At 46.9% G+C, this 24,305-nt stretch overlaps 2 protein-coding genes across 4 annotated transcripts in view; one reads left to right on the top strand and one right to left on the bottom strand.

Moving 5' to 3' along the window:
- The window catches only part of THYN1 (thymocyte nuclear protein 1), a 10,503-nt gene extending 5,282 nt beyond the window's left edge, over positions 1 to 5,221 (top strand). For 2 of the 3 annotated variants that reach the window (XM_082201580.1, XM_082201579.1), the window contains exons 5-8: positions 490 to 582; positions 1,014 to 1,109; positions 2,606 to 2,756; positions 3,334 to 5,221. In XM_082201580.1, the coding sequence (XP_082057706.1) occupies positions 490 to 582; positions 1,014 to 1,109; positions 2,606 to 2,756; positions 3,334 to 3,404 (411 nt within the window). In that variant the 3' untranslated portion in view covers positions 3,405 to 5,221. Of the gene's footprint in view, positions 1 to 489; positions 583 to 1,013; positions 1,110 to 2,605; positions 2,757 to 3,328 lie in introns of all 3 variants that reach the window. The other variant, XM_082201581.1, reaches the window with a different exon arrangement.
- On the bottom strand, positions 4,519 to 24,305 carry VPS26B (VPS26 retromer complex component B). The gene is made up of 6 exons (XM_082201541.1): positions 23,002 to 24,305; positions 15,756 to 15,912; positions 14,370 to 14,534; positions 12,788 to 12,963; positions 11,887 to 12,029; positions 4,519 to 10,175 (listed from the first exon to the last, which is right to left on the bottom strand). Exons 1-6 carry the CDS (start codon positions 23,222 to 23,224, stop codon positions 10,029 to 10,031), a joined length of 1,011 nt encoding a protein of 336 aa, XP_082057667.1. The 5' UTR covers positions 23,225 to 24,305; the 3' UTR covers positions 4,519 to 10,028.

Below are 24,305 nucleotides of genomic sequence, written 5' to 3'. Positions count from 1 at the left end.
GCTTCCCAGAAGAGAATGTGGCCCTTGGGCTGAAAATGGTTCCTTTTCTCTGGGTTAGCATGACATCTGGATTGATGAGTAATGGTTTATAATCAGCTAGCAAACCAGAACCAGAAACCATGGTTTCTTATCCATTGTTGGCTCTAACTATGGTTTGGTGCAATGTCTAAACTGACAGATCACAGTCCACCTCTTGCTTTGCTGAGGAGGTCCTGTGGAAAAGGAAAGCGATCAAATAGTTCTAAAACTATGGTTTGCCTGTCTGTGAGCTTTGGCTCCCTGCATCGAGTTCTAAACAAGGGTTAGCACAACCCATGGCTTTATATAAGCAAACTGAACTTTGAGTCCCCGGCTTACCTCGCATCCTCTCCTCCAAAATATGAGGCATGGTGGCTATAGTGCTAATTACCTGCAAGGAGATACGGATTATCTGTAGCCCTTTTGTCTGGTGGTGAGAATAAGCTGAACCCTGCTCTTCTGTTTTGGCAGGCACGGAATTTCCTGAAGGATATGAAAGCTGGCCAGGAAGCCTTCTTCTATCACAGCAACTGTAAAGAGCCCGGGATTGCTGGCATCATCAAGGTGAGAGGTACCAGGGGTGGTTCACAACTGTGTGAAATAACAATATTAAAACCCATTTAAAACTAATTAGTCTCAGGAATAGGGCTGGCTCCCAAAAATAGACATATATCTTAGGTGTCAAAGAGAAGTGCATCTTCAGTGTACAATGTGTGCAGTTCCTAACACCCAAGAGGGTCTGCAGGGAAGGAGGTGGTCTTCCAGCTATTTGGGGCCTAAGTCCTGTTGTTACAGAGGAGAGCTGGAAGTTCTGATATGGAACATACAGTTGGCAAATTGACTCAAATTGCAGTCTTTTTCAGTTGAGTGGGTCGCACATTTGGATGTGAGTGCCAAGTCACAAATGCTGATGACTATCTCAAAGCAGTGTCTACTCCGTGGCTACTCTCAGTTTGCGAGTCGTGTTCTGGTTGTGCTTCTCTCCCAAATTCTAGATAGTGAAGGAGGCGTATCCCGATCACACCCAGTTTGAAAAGAAAGATCCTCACTACGATGCTTCCAGCACCAAAGAGAAACCCAAATGGTTCATGGTAAGATTGGTGGTGCTTGGCAAATGGGTTTTCAAGGATCGGCTCTGGTTAGGCACGGCTGGCTCCAATCTCATCATGCGTGTACCAGGGTTAGGGAAATTCTTTGGCAGAGCAACAGACTTGACTCTTCCTTCTGCACACCAGCCACGCAGGAGTTTTCTAGACAGAGCACACAGGGCCGTCTTAACCATAGGTGCCAGGGGTGCAGGGCACCGGGCTCTCAGGGGCGCCAGGCCGAAAGTCTGGGGCCCAAGAGTTGGCATCTGGGGAAGAGCCCACCTGTCAGTCGGAGTGCCATGGCGGCCTCTTCTGCTGCGGGCAGCTCTGTGCTGCGAATTCAGGAGCAAGCGAGCCAGCGAGACATTGAGGTGGCCAGCTGGCTCTGCCCTCCTGCATGCCTGGGATTGGCGCAGGACCATGGAGAGGCCCGTCAAGCGCATGCTGCTTACACCATGAGGCGCCCGGCTTCGCTCAGATGCCGACGCCTCGGGCTGGTTTGTTGCACTGGGCTCCTTATGTTTCCTGTTTTCCTTTCCTGAGCAGATAAGCATGGTATCAGCAACCTAAGTTGACAACTTTGGGGAACCTTTCCTAAAAAAAGGTCAACAACTTTGGGGTTCTCCCCCTAAACAAAGGTCAACAACTCTGGGCAACCGGGGGCAGGGCGCCAGGCGGATCTTTGCACCCCAGCACCACATATGCTTAAGATGGCCCTGAGAGCACAGCTCTCTGTATCCTCCATCCAGGCTAGCGAGAGGCGTCGCTTGCAGTCCAAGGACACATTCCAGCCAGGCAAAAGCATTTGAGGAGGCTGTGGAACAGGGTCAGGAAGGTTTAGCCTGAGGAGAGGCCTCAGAGGCCTCATATGGAGATATTGTGGGTCACATTTGACCCTGAGGGGCCCGATGGTTCCCCATCCCTCGTGTCAAAGATGGAAGTGGGACAAATAATGCTCCTTTTGTTCTTCTTTAAAACAGCCACAAATGAGTTATTTTTGTATATGTGGGCTTGTAAACAAAGCAAATGGTGCATTACAAACTTGTGGGGTTTTTTTGCAAGGCTGAAAATAAATCTCCTTCCATTGCAGTAAGTCTCTCAGCTAAGTATATCTCGCACATGATATATACTATCGGTCTCCTTTTCTAAAGCATTAATTAATGGATGCTTTTCTTCCAAAAGAGGGATGTTTCGAGCAGTCTTCTACTCCTACTCATTCTGCTTAATATTTCACATCACCCGGCAAGATGCAGAGACAAATCCTTCCATTTCTCTCTGAGCTTCTCTCATTCAGAGTGTTAATGACTCTTCACTCATTTCTGAATAAGTAACTGCTCTGCACAGCCAGCAAAGGGGAGGCAGAATCTTCTTGCAAGTGCCTCACAATACCAGATAGCACAATCTTGCCAGCCGCAATTCTGCAGGTAGAAGAGCAAACGTTGCAGACCCCAAGGTCCGACTCCCTTCCCTGACGGATGCTCCTTCCTTTGTGCTTGCAGGTGGACGTCCAGTTTATGCGAATGGCTAAGCGGTTCATCCCTCTGGCCGAGCTGAAACTTCACCACCAGGCGCACAAAATCTCTGGAGGGCCCCTGAAAGATGCGGCTCTTTTCACCAGGCAGAGGCTCTCGGTCCAGCCCCTGACGGATGGTAAGACTGTTTGCCGCTTTGCTAGATGTTCACCTGCACTTTTGCATCTTCAAAGCATCACTTGATGCAAGGGATGGCAGCTCTTCCCTATCCTGCCAACCAAAACAACAATAATAACCCAAATCAGGCTGCCCAGCCATTCAGCCCTTGGAGGCTAAAGATGCAGGAATGCTTAACTCGTACCCCACCTTAGCTTTACCTGCGTTTTAACTTGCCGGGTGCCCCCATCTTGGGGAGAGCATAAGAGCAGCCGTGCTGGACCAGGCCAGTGGCCCATCTAGTCCAGCAACCTGTTCTTACAGTGGCCAACCTGATGCCCCAATGGGAAGCCCCAAAGCAGGACCCAAACACAGGAGCACATTCCCCTCTTGCAGCTTCTGGCAACCTGGGACTCAAAGTAAAACAGGTGGGGCCGTGTCCTTGGCAAAAGACTTTCCTTATCCCAGGTGCCTCCAGATGCTGCTGAACTTCATCTCCCACCCCCTGCCATCTGTGGCTGGTGGAGTCCAACATCTGGAAGGCGCCAGGATAGCTACCCCTGCCTTATCGCACCTTTCTGTTTCCTTTTAAAGAGCAGTTTGCATTCATTTTGAGCCTGGAAGAGGAAAAGCACTGAGAGCTGCACTGAACTGCTATTGCTTTAGCTGAGCTACTGCTGCAAAAACAACCACCAGTTTGCTCCTGAACAACGGTATGCTTTTTTGAACTTTGAAACTCACCAAAGCCCGGTTATAGCTGCATTTGTTACCTGTGGCCTTCTGTTTTGTTTGCTTTAAATGACATTTTTAATATATGTGTGCCTATTTTTACCTAGGAGTCTTTTTAAAAAAATTAACTCCCTGCCATTTGGCTCTCACAAGGACCCTTGAGGTGGCTTATGCATACAAAAAATTCCATAGCTGGTACTGCGGAAGTCAAGAGCTGATAGCTGGTGCAGTCACTGGGATGAGAATCTGCACCTTAAAGTAAAAAAGGGACATGATTCAGCACCAGCCAGCCACCTGGCCAAATAAGAAGGTCTTAACAGGTGTAGAACACGTGAGATGTGGCTAGCAGAACCTCTCTTGCAGGGCAGGGGGCTGGTTATGCACCGTGCCTTTAAGGCACATTCTTTCCCTCAAAGCATTCTGGGCACTGTAGTTTAAGGGTTGCTGGGAACTGTTCAGTCTTGCGAGCTTTAAACTACAGCACCCAGAATTCTTTGAGGGGAAAGAATGGGCTTCAGCCATGTTTTAAAGGTAATAGTGCCTATGCACCCTCAGCTAATCAGGTTGGTTCTTGTGTCAGTAGGTGGAACACAGAGAGGACTGTCTTTTCTGACTGCTGACCTAGAACTTAATGGTGGGTCTTTGAGTAGCACCTCTGTGGATGAACTTTGGGCCAGCGAGCTTTTTGCAAGACAAAGACACTTCACTGTGCTATTTTCAAAGGGCGGAACAAACGGCCAGACATATAAAGCACAGGCTAAAGGTCACATCTAGCTAACGTAAAGACTAGAATTGGATAGAACCCCAATTTAAGTGTTACTGGATTCCAAAGCACTAAGCTGCAACCCCATAACATCTGGAATGCCCCTGAGTATATGCAGAGTACTTTTTATCCTCCCCCTAATTACCTACACCCACAGGCATGGGTGCAAGGCTGGAAATGGAGACTCACAGGAAACCTTGGATTTACTCTCCCACCCCACTTTTGTGGTTTTTTAAATCGTTTTTAGATGAATAGAAATACCACACAACCCAAGAAAAATAGCTTGACGCTCAACCTTTGAAAGCCTAGAATGGCTTCTTTTTTAATTGGGAGAACAACCTCTCATCATTTAAAAATACAACCATTTAAAAGACAATGAATTAAGAAACATGTAAACAATGCAGAGGCTTAAATTTACAAGTTGCCCAGCTTAATTCAGTACCTGTGGATTCCCCACCTACCCATCCCTGCCGGAGCAGGGCAGTCAGATCCTCGTGGGTGGTCTTTGCTTGGGATTTTTTTTCCTTCTCTTGTGTCTCACACTGGAGATGAACGTTAAACATGGCTTTTTCCAGGGATGGCTAGGTGCAAAATGGGTATGGACCGTACTCTAGAAGGCTTAGTAAAAACTGATCCAGGGTGTATGATGTACCTTACAAATACACCGGCAGTTCTATGCTGCACAGCCCCAACTGCCTGCATAAAATTATGCAAATCAGCAAACTACTTTGCATAATTTAAACCCCCCAGTTTTTAATAATGTACTATTCCTAGTCATGGGGAGATGAGCACTTGTGCCTTGGCTGAAAAAAAAATACTGGATATTGTCTAACTAGCACAAAATTTACAACCCCACACAAATTTCAGGCTTTTCCTTCCCCACACTCCGTTTGTTTTGGGGCACTACTGGAGATGTGGGAAAGGGGGAAGGAAGCCCCCCCTGCACAAGCAGAATTCTTTGTGCAGGTGGTCCATGTTATTCAGCGCTACTTTGGAAACAACCCTTTATTTGGCCCACCCTCTGGCTGCTGTGATCTCACCAGGGACTAGTAGCACAGCTGGAAGCATAACTCTTCAACCATTCAACACAAGAACCATTTGTCCTGTCATAGGCTTTTTCTTTTCGGAATGAAAACTTATGGTTGTCGAGAAACTTGGTTCTCCAACTGTTACATCTTGTGATTTGTGCTTCCATGATAATGTGGGGCATATATTGCTCTGGACCCTTGGCCTGGAAAACAAAGAACACACACACACACACACACGGCTCTTGAGATCTAATGCCAAGTTCTTTCAAGTACCCCCTCATGCAGTTGGTGCGGGTCACAAAATGCTGTGGTCCAATAAAGAGCAAGCAGATCCAGACAGCAGCCTGAATGCTAAAAAGCTTCAAAACCACTAGCCTATATCCAATGCCAGCACATATTATATGGCTTTACAAGACTAAGAATTCATCACCACCTGTGGAGGAGGTTTGTCTTTTAGGTCCGAACAGCCACCAGCCATTATGTGCAGCTGGAAAACATTTACACTCCTCACTTTACATCTCCAAACAGGGAGAAACCTATTGACTAAGTATCCCCTAAATAGGCAGAAAACAGCCTCGCAGCAGGAATCACCCGACAGCAGGCCAGGAATGATCACCAGAAGCTGGTTAAAAACTAAGAAGATGGTTTCACTGCTGTTCTGGCACAGCAAAGGAGCTGTTGCACACAAGAATGAGGGGTGGCATAAACTTAGGAGCAGCACCCAGTCTGCTTTGTGGTGAGAGCCCAAAGCATCATCTCTCCCCTTTGCGGACCCAACACATTTGGTGTTTTGTTTCAGCCTGGTTTCTTCTTGGTGGAGCATCCTTGGCCTTCATATGTGAGATGCCAGTTCTTCACCACTTAATGTAGGACTCCCAAGCTCTGGGAGAGGGAACCTTTGGTCGTCCAGACATTGATGGAAGGAGTTCAGCAACATCTGGGGGGAGCCACAGGTTCTCTGCCAATGTATTTGTCTGATTCTAAAACCTTCAAAGTAGTAGACAGCAAGCATTAGCAACAAAAAAAAACTTGAGAAGGGGGGAATGTCCCCATTAGTTACAGCTGTCAAGAGCATTGGTTTCCTGTCTCTGTGACGTAAGAGAATCGGCTTTGAAATCTTTGCTCCAACATGTGATCCACTGGTGGGGGTATGGGTGTGGCTTGTAGCTCAGATAGCCAACTTTGTGTCCTCCAGATATTTTGGACTTTAGCTCCCATCATCCTTATTGGCCATGCTGGCTAGGGGAGATGGGAAATAAAAAGTTTAGCCACACCCAGAGGGCACCAAATTGGCTATCCTAGGCATACAGCTTTCATTCCCAATCTGTCCAAATGGGGGTTAATAGTGACCTATCTCATAAAGGTGTTGTCAGAATAAAGATAAAAATGTTATTTGCATGGATCTCACTAGTTAGTACCAGATTCTGTATCTCTGCAATATAAAAAATTCTAAGGATGTCATCATGCTACAGTTCTCTTGGCTACAGCCAGATGGTGATGAAAATGACAGTGTGACAAGCTGCTCAGGAAAAAAGGGGGGGGGACTGGAGGGTGGAGATTCCAGCAGCCTAGGCAAGGTGAGCGAACCAGAAAATGGATACATAGGCAGTGGGTGGCACAGAAGAACCATGGAGAGGAGGGATTTTTTTGGTGATGTGTAAAGCGAGGGGAGGAAGGTTGGCAGGTGAAGTGAGCAAGGGCACAGCCCCTGTTTAAAAATACATTTGCAGCGGTATTCTTCAGAATACAACTGCCAGAGAATATGGTTTTATGCTCAAGCAGGACTGCAAGATCTACCTACACTTTACAGAAGGCATTGTATTCTCTCCCCACCCCCGCAAGCAACACGCAATCCTTGAACTCTTCCTACGTGGGTCGCAAAGCAACAGGGAGAAAAAAGCTTTCCAATAATGGCCGGCTTGGCTGTGCCCCTCCAGATGTTGCTGAACTCCAACTCCCATCAGCCCCAGCTAGCATGACCAACAGTAAAGAATGTTGTGATGTAGAGTCCCGACAACATTTGGAAGGGCACAGGTTCCCACTGCTTAGGGACTCTAACCCCCATAAACCCCACTCAGCATGGTCAAGAGTTAGGGATGATGGCAGTTGTAGTCCAGAAACATCTGGAGGGCTTCAGATTCCTCATCCCTCATGTAAAGGCTGGATTATCCAGAGAACTGTATTTCCAAATAGGTGGGGGTGTTTTCAATTCAAACATGACAGGGGGATTGCTCCAGATGACCCTTCCAACTTTACAGTTCTTTAATTCTATGAAAGAAAGGTAGTTCTGCATAAGGACAACTGAGAAAACTGAAATACGTACCCTGCACCAATTTTGCAAATTTAAGACAATTCTGTGCAATTTATTCTGCAAGCTGTTAAAAAAAAATGCACTTTAATCACTTTGATACAGGGAAAGACACATGCAGGCCACCAGAAATTTTATTCAAGTAGCCCCTCTGCCTTCTGAAATTTCATCAGGCATAGCCTACACATTTTTAGCCATCACATGCACACAAGCAGCCCACATGTCTCTTTCCTAAAATAAAAGCTGACAATTGTCATGTCCTCTGGTGCTTTTACAGCGATCTGGTAGAATCTCTGCATAGATATATCCTACTGATTAAGAAACGGAATGAAGGTGTGGGTGTCTTAAAAACAAAATGTTTGCTTGGTCCCAGGAATCTGTTAGAACTGCAAGTAGGTTTCATTTTTGTGGAGGCAGCAGCTGTGGTGCTCAAGTTTCTAGTTCTCACTGATTCACGGTAGGGAAATAAAGAGAGAAGCTTAAAAGAAACATTCCTAAAAGTGCTGATGTCAGAAGGCAAATCAGAGAAATATTTATGCTATTAAATTACAAGTAAATGGTTTGTTTTAGAGGGAGAGCAACTCAACCAAAAAATTTCTGAATATTTTGAGGTGACATTCAGTCTTACGCCCACCTCTACACCAGAAAGTGCATATTTATCACAAAATGGGCTTGGAGGGAAGAAAGTGACTGTGTTTGCTCTCCTTAGTCAATCTCAATGGTGAAGACGAATAAAACCAATTCATGCTTACAGAACAAGACACATCTATTTAACTGTACATTTTTAGTGTTCAATTAACTTTAAGCTTATCTCAGGCTTTTTCGGGGGGGGGGGTCTGGGGAGATGAAGCTTTGGCTGCAGGGTGTGTGTGGTCTTTTATAGGATGTGGGGAAAGATGTCCAAGAGCAGGTGTCTCCAGCACACTTAGGGAAAAGCAGCCCAATTCATCAGTGCTTTCCAAATATCTAATCCTAAGGGACGCACTTTTAGACACAGCTTGCCATTCCACCTCCCCGAAGGTTCGCTTTTAGGATGTGAAAGAGCGCGGATCACCTCAGCGATCAAGGAATGTACATACAGAAGGTACCAGGTCCTTGGGGGTTTTTCCCTCACGGAACAGTTTGGGAATGGGCTGTGCTGATCCAACTTTTGGAATAGCAACAGAGTGCATGCGGACAGCTTGGGAAACAGGAGAATGCTATTGGGGAGGGTATGTTTTAAAGTGGGCTACAACAGAAACGGGGTGGGTGAGCTTCCCTCCCTCCCTATGTCTTTTTTTTTTAAGGCCCCCAAAGTGCAGCTTTCCTCCTCGCAATCCAGTTTTCAACGAAGGAAGTCTCAACAGTACACAACTGGCTTGGTGAAAACAGTAGTGTTGTTTTTCCAGTTCTACAAAAGAAACTCAAAAGACGGAGGGTAAAAAACAATTCCCATGCCACAATCAGCGTTAATTAAATTAACGAAGGGTGGGGAACCTGTGGCCCTCCAAATGTTACCGGACCACAATATCCATCAACCCTGCCCCTTATCGATACTGCCTCGGGCTGATAAGGAGTTGGAATCTAATGACATTGGATGGCCAGGCTACCAGGAACCCACTGCACCAACCTAGCCAAAGAGGCTCCCTGTCACCTCTCTGCGCGATTTACCAGACACACCTCTCCAGCCAGTCATTCAAATTACAGCCAGTGCAGATCTTCCTATGGCTGCCTTCAGAGGAGGCTGTCCACTGTGTGCGTCTGCAAGAGATGCTGTTCTGTGCCTGCTTCTAAGCAGGAGCTGTGCTCAGAACACAGACTCACTCAGGGACATAAGATTTACCTTAAAAAGTAAAACCGTTTTGGGTGTAAGAATGAAGCGAGACTCCCAGATTTTAATTTGGGAAAGAAGCGTCCCATCAGCTTTCATGAGTTTAAGAAACGCTGGGGAAATTTTTATTTTTTTTACACTTGAATGCTAAATGAGCCTCTCTGGTGCTACTTATGTACACATATGAATAATACCACCGAGGAAGAGAAAATGGAGCGCTCCTAAAAAAAAAATTAAAAACCCAAATGTACAGTAAAACCGATGGGGGTGTCTTTACATTTTTTGATGGGGGGGGGAATGCTTTTAGCATCATGTCAGAACACAGACTCACTTTTCACCAGCCACCCTTCCCTTCGTCATGCCTTCTAAAGCCACTGAACCAGCTCCCCGCCCTATCCCCAAGGAATATTTGAATGCAGAGGGAGGCAAACCTTGTCGCTGTCGCATCTGTTGGCTCCCTCCCCATTCCATTAAGTTGCGAGTCCTCAAGGGGAAAGGAACAAAGAAAAATGAAGAAAACACACACACACAACCTGACAAGATAATTTGTGTTCGCAAGTCTCTGGTGAAAGATCCGTTCTGCGTTCTCTTTCCTCGTCGACGTCTTCAAGCCTTGACCACGGAAGCGCTTTGGAACCCCTCATCCCGCAACCCCATCACTGCCGGCCGTTGTTCTCTGAAGGCTGGCTGGGCGTTCTGCTCTCTGTCTGGGAAGACGTGCCTTCGAACCGCTGAGAGGCAATGGCAGCTTGGTGGGACATGCTCTTTCTCACAATGTCACCTTTGCGCCATAACACCACCTCCTGCTCCCGCAAAAGGAGAGATGGGATTGTATTATTAATGGGCTGGTACCCCCGGTATGTGCCACGCATCAGACCAAAAGTTCTGTCTAGAACTGCAGTTTGTTAAGGGTGCCAAGAGTTGTTAGAAGACCCCTCTTCTTCCCAGAGAGCGACAATTCCCAGAGTCCCCTGGGAAGAGGGGTTGAATTCCCTTCCTAGAGAAGCCAGACTGGATCCCTCCTTGTTGTCCTTCTGCTGGCAGGTGAACACGGTTTAATTTGGGCAGGCTTTTGGGAGCTGTTTTGTTAAGGACTTTCAAATAGTGCTGCACTGTTTTTCTGATCTGTACTTTAATAGATCTGTTTTAATTTTATTATAGTTTAATTATTTTTTTTGAAATAGATTGCTCGCCTCTTCTTCCCTTTGGCAAATGACTGTACTGTTGAAATGGCGACAAGATCGCACTGGCCTATTTATTCTGAATGTTTGTATGCGATGCCAATAAAGGTTTGATAATGATGATGATGATGATGAGTTACTTTTTAACTATTACATGCTATATGTTTTCAGTCTTCTGTATTTTATCTGGGTAAAAGGCAGGATATAAATAAATTTAATAGTATAGTCAAACCACTCTTGAGAATTGTAGCTCAGTGATGGGGAGAGGGGTCGCCTAACAACTCAGCCCCCTAAGCTACAGTTCTGAGGATTCTGGCAAGTGGGGAGGAGAGCAACCACGAAAATCTAAAGAGGTATGATATCATTTTAACTGCATAGTGCGGATGGGGCCTGAGTATTGTCCCTGGTGACAGGTAGCAAGTCTCCAGGAGTACAAGCAGGGGGCATTCCCAGCCCTACTGGAGAGGCTGGGGACTGAACCTGGGACCTTCCACACGCCAAGTACATAGTCTGCCACTGAGCTACATCCCTTCCTTGTCAAAGTCATTCACGTGCATGTGTCCGTTTCCCCCGAAATACAGGCAATGGCACTGCGTGTTGAAGTGAAACCGTGCATATTATAAACACCATCATAAAAGCCTGCATAACACCTCATTCCGTCCCTTTTGGTGACATTTTCAGGTTAGTTTAGCATGAGGCACATGTGCGCAATCACACACATATAGTGGTACCTCTGGTTAAGAACTTAATTCGTTCTGGAGGTCCGTTCTTAATCTGAAACTGTTCTTAACCCGAGGTACCACTTTAGCTAATGGAGCCTCCTGCTGCCGCTGCACGATTTCTGTTCTCACCATGAAGCAAAGTACTTAACCCGAGGTACTATTTCTGGGTTAGCGGAGTCTGTAACCTGAAGCATTTTTAACCTGAAGTGTCTGTAACCTGAGGTACCACTGTATTGGATGTGCCTAAAATGGGCACTGCCTGTGCACACAACACCCTCAGGATCCAGGCAACAGTATCACAAAAGGTGTCACTGTAGGGTGTGTGTATGTGTGTGTGTGTTTGAGAGAGAGAAAGAGAGAGAGACTCAGTTCTTGGCCTAAACCGGGGCTGGAGAATTCATGAACTCCCATCAGCCCCCACCAGCATAGCCAAAGGTCAGGGATTGATAAATTGCAATCTGGAAACATCTGGAAGGTTACTGGTTCCGCATCTCCTAACTATGCAGCAAAGGGGAGACGAAGGCCCCACTGTCTGCGTCGAACTTCCCATAGCAGGCCTGCCCGCTTGGGACCTCAGGCAGCTGCCCCGGTAGGGCCCCACGCCACCTCACCTGCTGTTTAAAATAGCGCCGCTCCTCCTCGTCAATCAGCACGAGGTTGAGATAGTAGCGCACCGAGAACTTCTTATTGATGTCCCTCATGGTCGGCGTCAGTTCGTAGCCAGCCAGGAAGAGCCTGATGGGGATGGACTCCCCTGCAAAGGAGGCCAAAAAAAGCAAAACAAATTTTCCAAGCTGGAACACACTTATAACAGCAAAGCGTAAGATGAACAGAACTTCCCACTGGTTTTGTTTTCGTGTTTCCACTGGAGCAAGAGAAATGGTGCAACGAATAGGTGGACTGGGCAGGGATACAGTACCTGCAGCCTTTGAGGCATTGCTGGGCTACAACGCCCATCAGCCCCAGCCAGCAGGGCTAATGGTGAGCGATGACAGGAACAGTATCCAGGAACATCTGGAAGCCACGCCTAGTGTTGGGTTCAGAGCAAGGAGACCAGAGTTCCGGTCCTTGTTCAGCTACCAAGGCCAAAGTGTGAAATTGAGGGGCCGTTACCCGTTTCGAACTGTACAAATTCCCCAAATCCCCGTTCTGATATGCTCTTATAGCACAGTTTTAATGCTGCATTTTTGTGTTCTTGTGATGTTTTAAGTAAATAAATGTGCAAAAAAAGTGGGTGGGGGAAGAGGAATTTAAAAGAGTGTTGTGAAGAGGGGCTGCAGCTCAGTGGTACAACTCATGCTTTTTAGCATGAGATGCCAGGTTAACCACCTGAAACCCCCAGCTGAGAATGACCTTTAGTACAGGGATGATGCACTAACAAATGTTGCTGGGACTACAACTGCTGTCATTCCTCACCATTGGCTATGCTGGCTGGGAGCAAAATATCCGGAAGCCACCAGGTTGGGGGGGGGTGGCTGCCTTGGGGCATCCTTCCATGGAATCCCTCCTTACCTCTGACAGGTGCCCCATCCATGATCTCATATTTAGCTATTGTATCGTTTTCATGGTAAACATTAGGGCCGGTCCCCGTGGTCTCCCTCTTGATGATGTCGATCTCCATGTGCTTGATCTTGATCCGCACTAGGAGGAAGTAGATCTTCCCAACGATCACGTCTTTTAAATGGTACCTGGGGAGAGCCAGAAATCAGCAGAGGAAGTACAGTCATACCTCGTTACGTTTGCTTCATGTTACGTTTTTTCAGGTTGTGTCCCGCGGCGACCCGGAAGTACCAGAAAGGGTTACTCCGGGTTTCACCGCTTGTGCTTGCGCAAGCGCTAAATCGTGCTTCGTGCATGCGCAGATACGGCGCTTCAAGTTGTGGGCTTTTCATGTTGCAAACAGGCCTCCAGAATGGGTGCCGATTGCAACCATAGGTACCACTGTAGACTCAACAAATCAGTAACAACCTTTAAACAACAAAATAGAATGACAGGTCCCCTGTTGGGACTCTAGGGCCAGGTGATATATTGTCCAAAACTAGTTTCAAGTCCATATTATGCTGTTGCAGGCATCCCCAAACTCGGCCCTCCAAATGTTTTGGGACTACAACTCCCATCATCCCTAGCTAACAGGACCAGTGGTCAGGGATGATGGGAATTGTAGTCCCAAAACATGTGGAGGGCCAAGGTTGAGGAAGCTTGTGCTATTGCTTTCCTAAGTTTTGCCCTGGCAATATACTGGGACTCATGATGTGTGTTTGTGTGCTATGCAAAAATCACAATGCGGGAAAAACTGTGAAGCCAGCCAATGCCTCTACATAACTCCATCCTTATTTCAGACACTGTGATATAATAGCAAGCCTATCACGGTGTTTAGCTGGTGATATATCATGAGGTTGAAAACCAGCTCCATCCTTATTTCAGACATTGTGATATATCATTAGATCACAATGCTTAGCTGGCGATATATCACAAAGCTGAAAACCAGGTAACACCCAGCTATACTGTTCGTCTCTACATAGCTCCATCCTTATTTAGCTGATGACATATTGCAATGTTGAAAACCAGATATCTCCCAGCCCTGTTGGACTTCTGTCTCTCGTAAGTTCCAGCCAGGTCAAGGACAGATGTGGGGAACACTTGTCCCTTCAGATGTTGCTGGTCTACAAACTGGTTCCCCAAAGCCAGTCTACACTGACTGGTAATGGCTTTCCAAGGTTTCCCAGGCCTACCAGGACATCCAAGGGATTGAACCTGCAACCTTCTGCATGGATACTACCACCAAGCTATTGCCATTCTTTAAGGAAAGTGTGGGGGACCTTGGGCTCTCCCAATGTTGCTGAGCCCAACGAGCATGGCCAAAATTGATGGGAGTGGTCACTCAGCAACCTCCCGAGGGTCTAAAGTTTCCCCCTGCACCTCTTTTAAGGGATTGCCTGCCACTCAACCAAGAAGACCATCCATGGGAGAAGAAGTGCACAAGGACAAAGTCACAATCTCCAAGGGACGTCTCCCTAGTCACTTGGCTACATCCCCGTATAAAAACCTCAAATACCCAACTCATTCAGCAGGAAGCCTTTGTGGAACAACTTACTTGGATTTATTGTACTCAAACTCAATATGCAGGCAATCTTCAATGCCCACCTCCATCTTGATGGAGGAATTAAGTTCTGGGTACGTGCTAAGCGTGTGTACAACAATGTCCATCTCCTTCACCACGTCGTTCAGTCTGCGGCTCACGGTGGCCCGGAGGAAGTACCTGCAAAAAAAGACCCAATTGTGGTAGCAAGTCTCTCAACAGCCTGAGGATTCATGTCTATTAAGCATCTGCAATAGCTACTTAAATGCACCTTTCTTTTCATTTTGGATGCTATGATTTTTTATAACTGCATTCAGATTTTCTAGTTGCTTGATCTTACTGACAATAAGTGGCCTTGAATAGAAAGGTGGGATATGAATGCTTTAAAGAAAGTAAATGCAATTTTCACTTACACACACACACACACACACACACACACACAGAGCCTTCAGCCAAAAAGGCTCCCATAGCAGCTTATACACTAATACACTAATCAATCTCACAACCCTACGGAGAAAATCACAGTGGAGTGGGTGCAGTTATGTCATGCAAAGATAAGTCCTTGCATGAATAGGACAACTTGGAAATAGCTGGAGGTTTCAGTGGACTAAACAATTTTTTAAAAAAATTGGTTTGGTTCTACATACCAAAACACATACAAACTCTGGGAGACTGCGGTCAAATACAGCTAGCATTCATGAGTTAAGATCATACTGTAAGTCCTCCCAGGCTTGGCTAGATCACCTCCCTCTCCTTGGGAGGAAGGGGTTGGCAAAGCCTTTGCCACAACCCCTCACCATGGAAGGAAGGAAGTCAAATTCCCTCCTTTGTCTGCTCTCTTTTCCATGATGTAACCAGTGAGGAAGAATATCTAGGGAAGCAATGCATGACTGAGACCTTGAATCTGTAAGTAAAGCATTTAAACTTACTTAACAGCGTGTCGTTTGCTCATTGTAAGAGGGGTAGAAAAAGGTCAGCTGCTGTGTGCAGCTGAATGGGATAAAAAATGTTTAACAACCTATATTCCTAATGCTATACTGCTGTTGATTTTTGTGAGTTTAATACTCTGCTACTGGGACTCTTCATGTGCAAGTCTTGCGTGCTGAATCCAGGCACTGAGACATTTCTTTTTTTTTGTTTACCCACACGCGTAAGTCCACTGAGATTCATATTTTTAATTCCACCACAGTAACTTTATTTCAGACAACCAAAGCCTTGATCTCCCCAATCTGGCAGCTCCAGATGTTCTGGAATCCAACTCCCACCAGTCCCAGCCAGTGAAGCTCTGGGGAGTTGTCTTCCAAAACACCTCCCAGGCACCAGGTAGAAGGAGGTCAATTTCTTAGTGGCATTGCTGCTGAGAAAACGGGGAAAGGCTGGAGGAGCGGAGATGGAGCTCACCTCAGCTTCACGTTCTGCCCCGTGTAGGATTCGTACGGTTTCTCCACGTGTGTGAATTCAAAGTCAAAGGTCTGTGACTGGGTGAACTCTCCGGGGCGGGCCAAGTCCTTCACAAGTGACACGAATTCATGGTGGTTCCCTCGATCGTAATATAGCTCTAGAAGTGAAAGATTCTTGGTGAAGCAAGGCTATTTGTGGCCTCATTCTAGAAGCCTCCAGGTGAAGTGCAAGAAAATAGGAAAGGAACATTAAGGCAGAAGGTAGCGCTGCATCAACTGGTAGATCTCTGACTGACTGGCAGTAGATTAGCAAGGATTTATGGCTCCCAATTGTTTAACAATAGAAGCAATAAAACGAATCCTTCTTGCCATAAATTATGCTGCTGCTGAAGAAGAAAGAAGCAGCTTGGGCTAACCAACGGCAGATTTTTGTGTGTGAAGCCGGTGAGCTCTGTTATTTTCTGGTACCCAAAACAAATTACTGAGGTCAGAATTCTTTAGCTCTAGGCGCAAGGCTTTTTTGGCCAAGCACTGGTTGGTGGATCTAGGGGTTCCAGTAAAAAGTAGAAGCCTGAAGTCAGCCCACCCCTGCAGTAAAGTATATCAAAGCACCAGCAAAAAAAAGCTAACTATTTAAATGGATGCAGCTAATCAACAAGAAAAAATAAGTATCAACGCAGGCCCAATCACATAGAGATCAAAACCTTAAGACTAATAACCTTCACATTAAAAAGAGGCTGAAATCTGAGATGCTAAAATAACCTCTAAAAGTTGTTTTAGAAGCCCTGGAAGAATCTATTTCCTTGGTGCTGAAAAAACATTGGGTGCCAGGTGAGTCTATACAAATAGTGTTCTATAAATAGAGAAGGACCCTGAAAAGACCCTCTCTCTTATTGCCACTGTCTGTGCTTCAGAAATGAGGAGGGCACCAGCAGATTATTTTAGGGCCCAGGAAGATCCACAAGGAAAAAGCAGTTTCAAAAGCCAATAGGTTCTCAAGTTGTTTAGGGCTTTCACCTGCAGTAGACACCTGAATTGTCATGACAGCCCTCCCTCAAGCAGTGATGCGGACAAAATCTTCTGGCATGGAATTTTTAAAGAAAACTTTCCAATGCAATATTTTTCTTATGCAAAGCTTACCAGTTTTAGAAACATGTTGTTTCATAAAAAATCAATTAGTAGTGCGATGAATAACTACAATACAAGTCAAATTGGATACAGCAACTAGTCAAATCTAAATTCAAAGCTGCAATTAACTTTTTAAAACGTCTTCTCCCTAAGATTTATGCACACAACTATTCCAGCCCATGAAAATAAAAATGTTACGCAGTTTTCAGTGCCTTCACTTTATTTCTTAAAATTGAAGTAACAGGCGACGTGTATGCTATTTTGTTGTCAAGTCTTGAAATGTTTGCAAGCGTTCCAATAAAAGTAATTTTCAAGTAATACTCTGAATTGTTTGCATACATTTAAACCACACAAAGCACAATTTATTGAACTTGCTTTTCCTAATCAAATTGTTTCAGTTCAACTACTCTTAGCTGTTGCAAAAACTTTTCAGATGTTTACTGAGGATCTAAAATTAACACATCGTCATTTTTTTAAAAAAAGCTTTGTGTACTACAGATGTGGGGAACCACTGACCCTCCAATTCTTGCTGAACTGCAACTCCCATCACCCCTGCCCACTGACCATGCTTGCTGGGGCTGCAGTTTGGCAACATCTGGAGGGCCAAAGGTTTAAAACATCGGCTCTACTACACTCACAGGGCTATTCTACACATGCCAACTCAGAAGAAAACCCCATTGAGTTCAATGGTACTGTGCTCCCAGGAAGCGAGTGTAGGATAGCTGCCTAACAGTGCAATCCTATGCCTATTGAATTAGTCAGCTCCTGCTGAAGGACCAACCAATGATGGACTAAACAGTAACTGGATTTGAAAAAGCAGGTACCAATCTGGTGCCTTGTAAAAAGGTACGGACAGATTAATAGGAAACTGCGTTAAGCCAGGTCAGACTATTTCTCCCCCTAGTTCAGTACTGGTTGAGTGGATCCAGCAGATAAACAGCATCACCTGCTAGTCAATCAGTCTCTCTCTCTCCCTCTCCTTCCTTCCTTGAGTTATTGGGGATTGAACCTGGGACCTTTTGCTTGCAAAGCATGAGCAACTGACCTGCAGTCCTTCCCCAAACAGCCACCCTCCCTTGTCATATTACTGTTGCTCCTGCCATGCCATTAATATGTCTAGATACCACACCTGGAAGGATGAATTAGAATTGAACTGAGGTCTTCTGCCATTCAGGTTCCTTCTAATAAGCAGAGGCAGGAAAAAGAGGTTGACAGAGTATAGCTGGGGAAGGCGGGAGGTTCTTCCCACAAGCCCTGGCTCAGGGAACAGTCAGAGCTGACCACATGGAACAAGGGAATCAAAATAGAAAGCCCGAATTTCCCCCCCCTCCAACGTAATAAATAGGCACTTGGGATGTCGTCCGGCTTCTCAGACTGCAAAAACGACTAGGAGGCGTGGATGCACCACACAGAGAGAACCGAAAGCGGGTACAGAATTACATTTCATGTAATCTGGAAAGCCAGGCAAAGGAGCCGGCCAACAACGAATTCACGAAGCCTAATGAGTTTGCCAGAAATCAACCTCAATTTGCTACTCCATTCACTTAGATCAGTTTTGGAGACTGCAGGGGGAGGTGAGAAGCGGCTGGGGGAACCCTGAACATGCAGCGGATCCTTCACACAACCACAGCCGACCCCTGTCTCTTCAACATGCCAGTTTGGTGTTCCAAACGCTCCCGGATATTTGGGATTCTCAAGTTTATTTTTCCTGCATGCGCAGATTTTGTGATGCAAGTGTTGCCCACAGAGTGCAACGTTAAGAATGTCTATGCCAAGTACATGTATTCAGTTTGGGTTTCCTTGCACTGACAAGGAGGTGGGCCAGGGTATACCGTATTTTTCGCTCTATAGGATGCACCCCACCAGAGCACGCACCTTGTTTTACAGGGGGAGAACAAGAAAAAAAATTCTCCCCCTCTCTGCGCAGCGCCCCTTCAGCGAAGCGGCAGGAGAAACAGAGCCCCTTCCATTTCTCTTCCCGCTTAGCTGAAGGGGTGCTGCGCCTTGGCTGAAGGGGCATTTACCATTCAGCGAAAGGAACCCGGAGCCTCCAGAGCGCAGCGGGAGCTCCTGCCGTGCTCCGGAGGCTTCAGGCGGCTATCTGGAGAGCGAGAAGGGTCAGTGCGCACTTACCCCTCTCGCTCACCAGGCTTCAGCAAAAGCCACGCGAAGCCTCCGGAGCGTGGCAGGAGCGCTCCCACTGTGCTTCAGAGGCTTCGCGTTGTTATCGCTGAAGCCAAGGACCCTGCATTCGCTCCATATGACGCACACACATTTCCCCTTAATTTTTGGAGGGGAAAATGTGCGTCTTATAGAGTGAAAAATACGGTACACTTTCTCGACACCTGCATCACAATCAAATGTGATGCCTATGGCCATTTCCAGGTTAACATTGTTAGGTGCCTGGGTTGTGCTGGTAAAGAACCATGTGGGTTCATATATGAAAGCAGGGCTTTTTCTCAGCTGGAACTTGACGGAATAGCACTGTATTAAAGGGTAACATGAGCATCAACCTGAAGGGCAATGGATGCGTGGGCAGGCGATCAAATCCCAGATAGGAAAATAAGGGATAAGAAAAAGCAGCTTAACTGCAACTTACATTTTAGAGGGAGCCTAGATTCAGGGTCAGCAGTTTCCAGGGAGCTGTGACTATCATGAAGAAACCCTGCACTTCTGAATTTACCACACTACTGCTAATAACTTAAGGTGCCTAAAGAGATTGTTGTTAACAGTTGGCCTTGTCATAAAACACTGGCTACTACTTATATTTGCATGCATGCTCAGTTTAAGTGTAGACTTGTTGTGCCCACCTATCATCACGCTTATACAGTTTTTGAGCCCGTGAGCACAAGAGACCTCTGCCGCTGTTGCTCCCCAATGACTGGTATTCAGACAGGCAGCTTGCATCCACCCACTGATCAGCCGTTGCACAAATAAATGATAGTCAGGTAACCTTTTCCACCATTATTGGCAGAGGCAAACATCAGTATTCTCAGAAGAAAACCCCAAGTTCACTGCTGGTGAGAACAAAAACCAAAGCAGGCTGTAGCTCAGCCGTAAAGCATTTGCCTGGCATACCCAATAAGGTCCTAAGTTGAATCCTGGCACCTCCAGTTAAAAGGAACAAGTAGCAGGAACATAAAACTAACCTGCTGAATCAGCCCAATAGCTCCTCTAGTCCAGCATCCTGCCCACACAGTGGCTAATCAGATGTCCATGGGAAGCCCGAAAGCTGGACATTGAGTGCAACAGTACTCTGCCCACATGCAATTCCCAGCAACTGGTTTTCAAAGGAATTATGTCTCTGACAATGGAGGCAGAATACAGCCATCCTGGCTAGCAGCTGCCAACAGCCTTTTACTCCATGAATCTGCCTAATCCTCTTTCAAAGCCATCCAGGTTGGTGGCCATCACTGCCTGCTATGGGACAGGAAGGACTTTGCCTGGGATGCTGGAAAAGCAGTAACCTATTGGAGCGGACAATACAAGTCAGGACAGACCCAATGGTTAGATTCATTAGAGGGCCATGGCTCAGGGGCAAAGCATTTACCTTGCAAGCAGAAGGTCCCCAGTTCAATCTCCAGGTGGGGCTGGGACCGGGAGAGACCCCTGCCTGTAACCCTGGAGGGCCACCGTCAGCCGGAGAATGCTGAGTCAGATGGACCCAGTGGTCTGACTCAGCACGAGGCTGCTTCTTGGGCTCCCACCTGAGGGCTGTCAATGGCTGTGAGTCACAGCAGTCAGAAACACCAACTTTCTCTTTGTCTCTCTTTTTAAAGAGACAGTACACTGCAAAATAAAAAAATTCCTTCCAGTAGCACCTTAAAGACCAACTAAGTTAGTTCTTGGTATGAGCTTTCATGTGCATGCACACTTCTTCAGATACACACGAAATGCATGCACACGAAAGCTCATACCAAGAACTAACTTAGTTGGTCTTTAAGGTGCTACTGGAAGGAATTTTTTTATTTTGACTATGGCAGACCAACACGGCTACCTATCAGTACACTGCAAGAAACAGATGCTAGAAATCAACAACATGGATGGATATGGTCCACGTGCCCCTGCCTGCTACCCTCCCCATCTACCTTGGTCAACACCACTGGAAGGATTGCAAACCACAGAGAGCACAGGTTTTCCAGGTTCGGACAAGGCAACACTAAGCCAAAGATTAGGGAACTCCAAGAGTTGTTGGACTCTCATTCCCATCAGCTCCGGCCAGCATGGGAAATGGCCAGGGATGATGGGGAGTTGCAGCCCAGCAACATCTGGAGGGCCACAGGTTCTTCACCCTCCAACTAGGCGAAATCAATGGCTGTGTTCAAAAGTAGCAATAAGAAAAATGGGAGGGGACTCCCTTGGCAATTCAGAAACACCTTCGCTTGCTTACAACATGGTGGAGCTGGATTTGACAAGGAGATGTGCCTATTATCACCACATCTTAAGAACCCAGAGCCTGTACGGTCTATCTATTAAAACAGTTCCCTTTCCCAACTATTCTTCTCCTTCAGCATATGGTATAAAGAGATATATATGCTAGTTAGGTCTGTGAGATTCTGTTCATTAGGCCTCCCTCTCTCTCTCTTTCCTTTATACTAAGGGGTATACTGCTTTGATACGTAGAGTTTCTATTCATCCATCTTGCCTAATAGCTCTAAGTAGACCTATCCAGCATGAAAATCAGCCCACTCTTCTTACCAAGAGGTATACTGACTCAGAAGAGCACAAAGAGTGCCTTATGGGATCAGGCCAATGGCCCACTGCATGCCTATGGGAATCCCAGAAGCAGGACCTGAATGCAACAGCATGATTCCTACCAACTAATATTCAGAGGATACTGCCTCTGACAGTGGAGGTACAACACGGTCATCATGGCTAGTTGCCACAGATAGCCCTACCGTTCATGAATGTGTCTTGAGACCATACACAGAAAATGTGGTGATGCTGCCAGACATCCTACACAAATCTTTTTCAACAGCCCAGTGGATTCTGAATAACACATTCAGAGGAAATTGATTTGAATTGCAGGCGGGGACCAGTACAGGCGCGTCCAATTGACACATGAAGGGAGTTGCCTGTACTGGGTAGAATATAAAATTTGGGGGGCTAAATGAAGATGACTTTATGTGAAGGTGATACAGGGTGGATAATGAATAGGGGCAACTGAACTAGAATTAAACTGATTTGGAGAAGAACCCATTGGGAAAATTAACTGGGGCAGATGACTAGAAAAGGAGTTGGTTTGGGGTGATCTGCAGGTGCGTGCGCACATATTAATTGAAGAATTTATCTGGGGTTATCTGGATGGGGAATTACATTAGCTTGCCTTTTGTGACATCTTTGTGCATCTATGCATATAAACTACTCCCAGCAAATTGTTTTTACCAACCCAGACCCTGAGTCTTTTACATACTCAGCACCATCCCTGCTGTCAAGAGTCAGGGGCAGACACCCACATGTTCAAGACGTGACTACATAAGAACATAAAAAGAGCCTGCTGGATCAGGCCAATGACCCATCTAATCCAGCATCCTGTTCTCACAGCGGCCAAGCAGATAAATGTGGAACACCCTGCAAGCAGACTTTGAGCACAGAACTCTCCCTTCCTGTGGCTTTCAGCAACTGGTATTTAGAAGCATCTCTGCCTTTGACTGTGGAGGTTTATTGCTATCTAAAAAGCCACTCTTTCTCCCCACTCCACCCAAAGACCAATAAATCCAGAGTCCAAGGCCACATTCTGACCATATATTTAAACTCCTATGACACCACTTTGAATAGCCATGGCTTCCCCCAAAGAATGCTGGGAGCTGTAGTTTGTTAAGGGTTCTGAGAGCCATTGGAAGGCCTCTATCCCGCCCACAGAGGTACAATTCCCAGAGTGGTTTCCCACCACTCCTTCCCAGGGTACTCTTGAGAACAGTGGCTCTGTGAGGTCTCCTAACAACTCTCAGAATCCTTAAACTACAGTTCCCATAATTCTACTGGGGGGAAACCATGACTGTTTTGGTATCATAGTGTTTTAAATGTATGGTGTGAATGTGGCCCCAAATAATCCAACTGCACCAACTGATGGAGGTTTAGTTTTGCCACCATGGATGGCAAGTACCGACTGAACTTACCGATCTGCCCAATGAACTCCACCTTGATGCCCTGGTGCTCCAGCCGTTTGTTTGGGTGCTTGAGGGTGAGGATGACCCTCCCCGAAACCGTCTCACCGTCATAAAAGAGGAAATATTTCTCCTTCTTGCCCTCCTCGGTCTTATGCTCTGCCCGGCGCCTGCTCTCTGCGTCGCTCAGGACCAATTCCAGATCCGCACTCTGTCCGAACCCAAAGAAGCTCATGGTGATGTCAGAGAAGGGAAGCAGCACCTCAGAGGGCTAAGGCGGTGCCGAGCAGCACAGAACGGGGCAAGCTGCACCTTGGGGTGGCTGTGCAAGCCTTGTTCTCCAGGCGGGAGTTTTCACCGATGCTGTGAAAGAGGAGCAACCTTGCCAGCCCACGATGCAATCTCGGCTTGTCTGGCCAAAAAACAGTTACCAAAGTAAGAAAAGGAAACCACAGGATCCTGGTGCATAAGGAAACCTGGGTGTGCCGGGGCAGGACTAAGGCTCTGTTGGGCAAAGGGGCTCAGAGTAAAAGGAGGACTATTTGGTGGGGGTGATGGAAGGAAGGGGGTAGGCAGGTGCTGTTTGGACCCAATAAGAAGAATGATAACTGATGCTCTGCAAGCTACAGCTCCGAAGGCTTGGAAAGGCTAGACCCGAGAACTGGCAGGGATCAAGGCAGCCCCAGGTTGGGGGCGCTGCTCTCTCACCTTCGGGCGCCAATGCAAGGAAGGTGGGCGTGCGAGGAGGAGAAGCGGGAAGGGGCGTTCACAGCTGGAGACGGAATGCAACGTTGCAAGCCGTGGGGGACATGGTTGGTGGTAACGGGGAAAGGGGGAGCAGCAGCTTCGGCAGGGAATGGGGAGAAGCATGCACGAAGGACTCTGCAGAAGGGGGAGCGGGAGGAGGGGGTAGGCGTGTGCAATCTACGGGCCCACTTCGCTGGGGTTTTAAAATAATAACTAAAAATAAATAAATCAATAAATAAGAGGTGGAATGGGGAGGAGGGGTTGGAAAATCGACGGGGGCGTTGCTCCCTGGGAGGAAAGGAAAAGGTGGCGGAGGGAGGTTGCTGCAGGAAGGCCCGAGGCTCCGGAGAGCAATGCCGTGCAGCGAAATGCAACGCAGCACCGGAGCATTCACTGCGCAGCCGGGCCTTTGCAAAAAATAAATAAAGGAAGAAGGATGACAGCCGCCGCCGCTCCGATGATGCGCTGCCTCTTCCCCGCCTTCGCCTGGGCTGCGCTCGCTGCTGGCTGCGGAGCTCGCGCCGCGTCCCGGACCAGGGGCCTCCTACTGCGCACGCGCCCTTCCCGTT

This window comes from Podarcis vaucheri (genome assembly GCF_965113315.1).
Source record: "Podarcis vaucheri genome assembly, chromosome: 15".
NCBI classification, from domain to species: Eukaryota; Metazoa; Chordata; class Lepidosauria; order Squamata; family Lacertidae; genus Podarcis; species Podarcis vaucheri.
The sequence above is the reverse complement of the archived record's forward strand: the minus strand, read 5'-3'. Positions and strand labels throughout refer to the sequence as shown.

Bases quoted from the DNA above. Each gene is read 5' to 3' on its own strand.
- VPS26B (XM_082201541.1), bottom strand. From the start codon at position 23,224: ATGAGCTTCTTTGGGTTCGGACAGAGTGCGGATCTGGAATTGGTCCTG. The intron at 14,535-15,755 runs GTGAGCTCCATC...CTTTTTTTGCAG, and splicing joins GGGCAGAACGTGAAGCTGAG to GTACTTCCTCCGGGCCACCG. The intron at 12,964-14,369 runs GTAAGTTGTTCC...GGCTCTCCCCAG, and splicing joins TTTGAGTACAATAAATCCAA to GTACCATTTAAAAGACGTGA.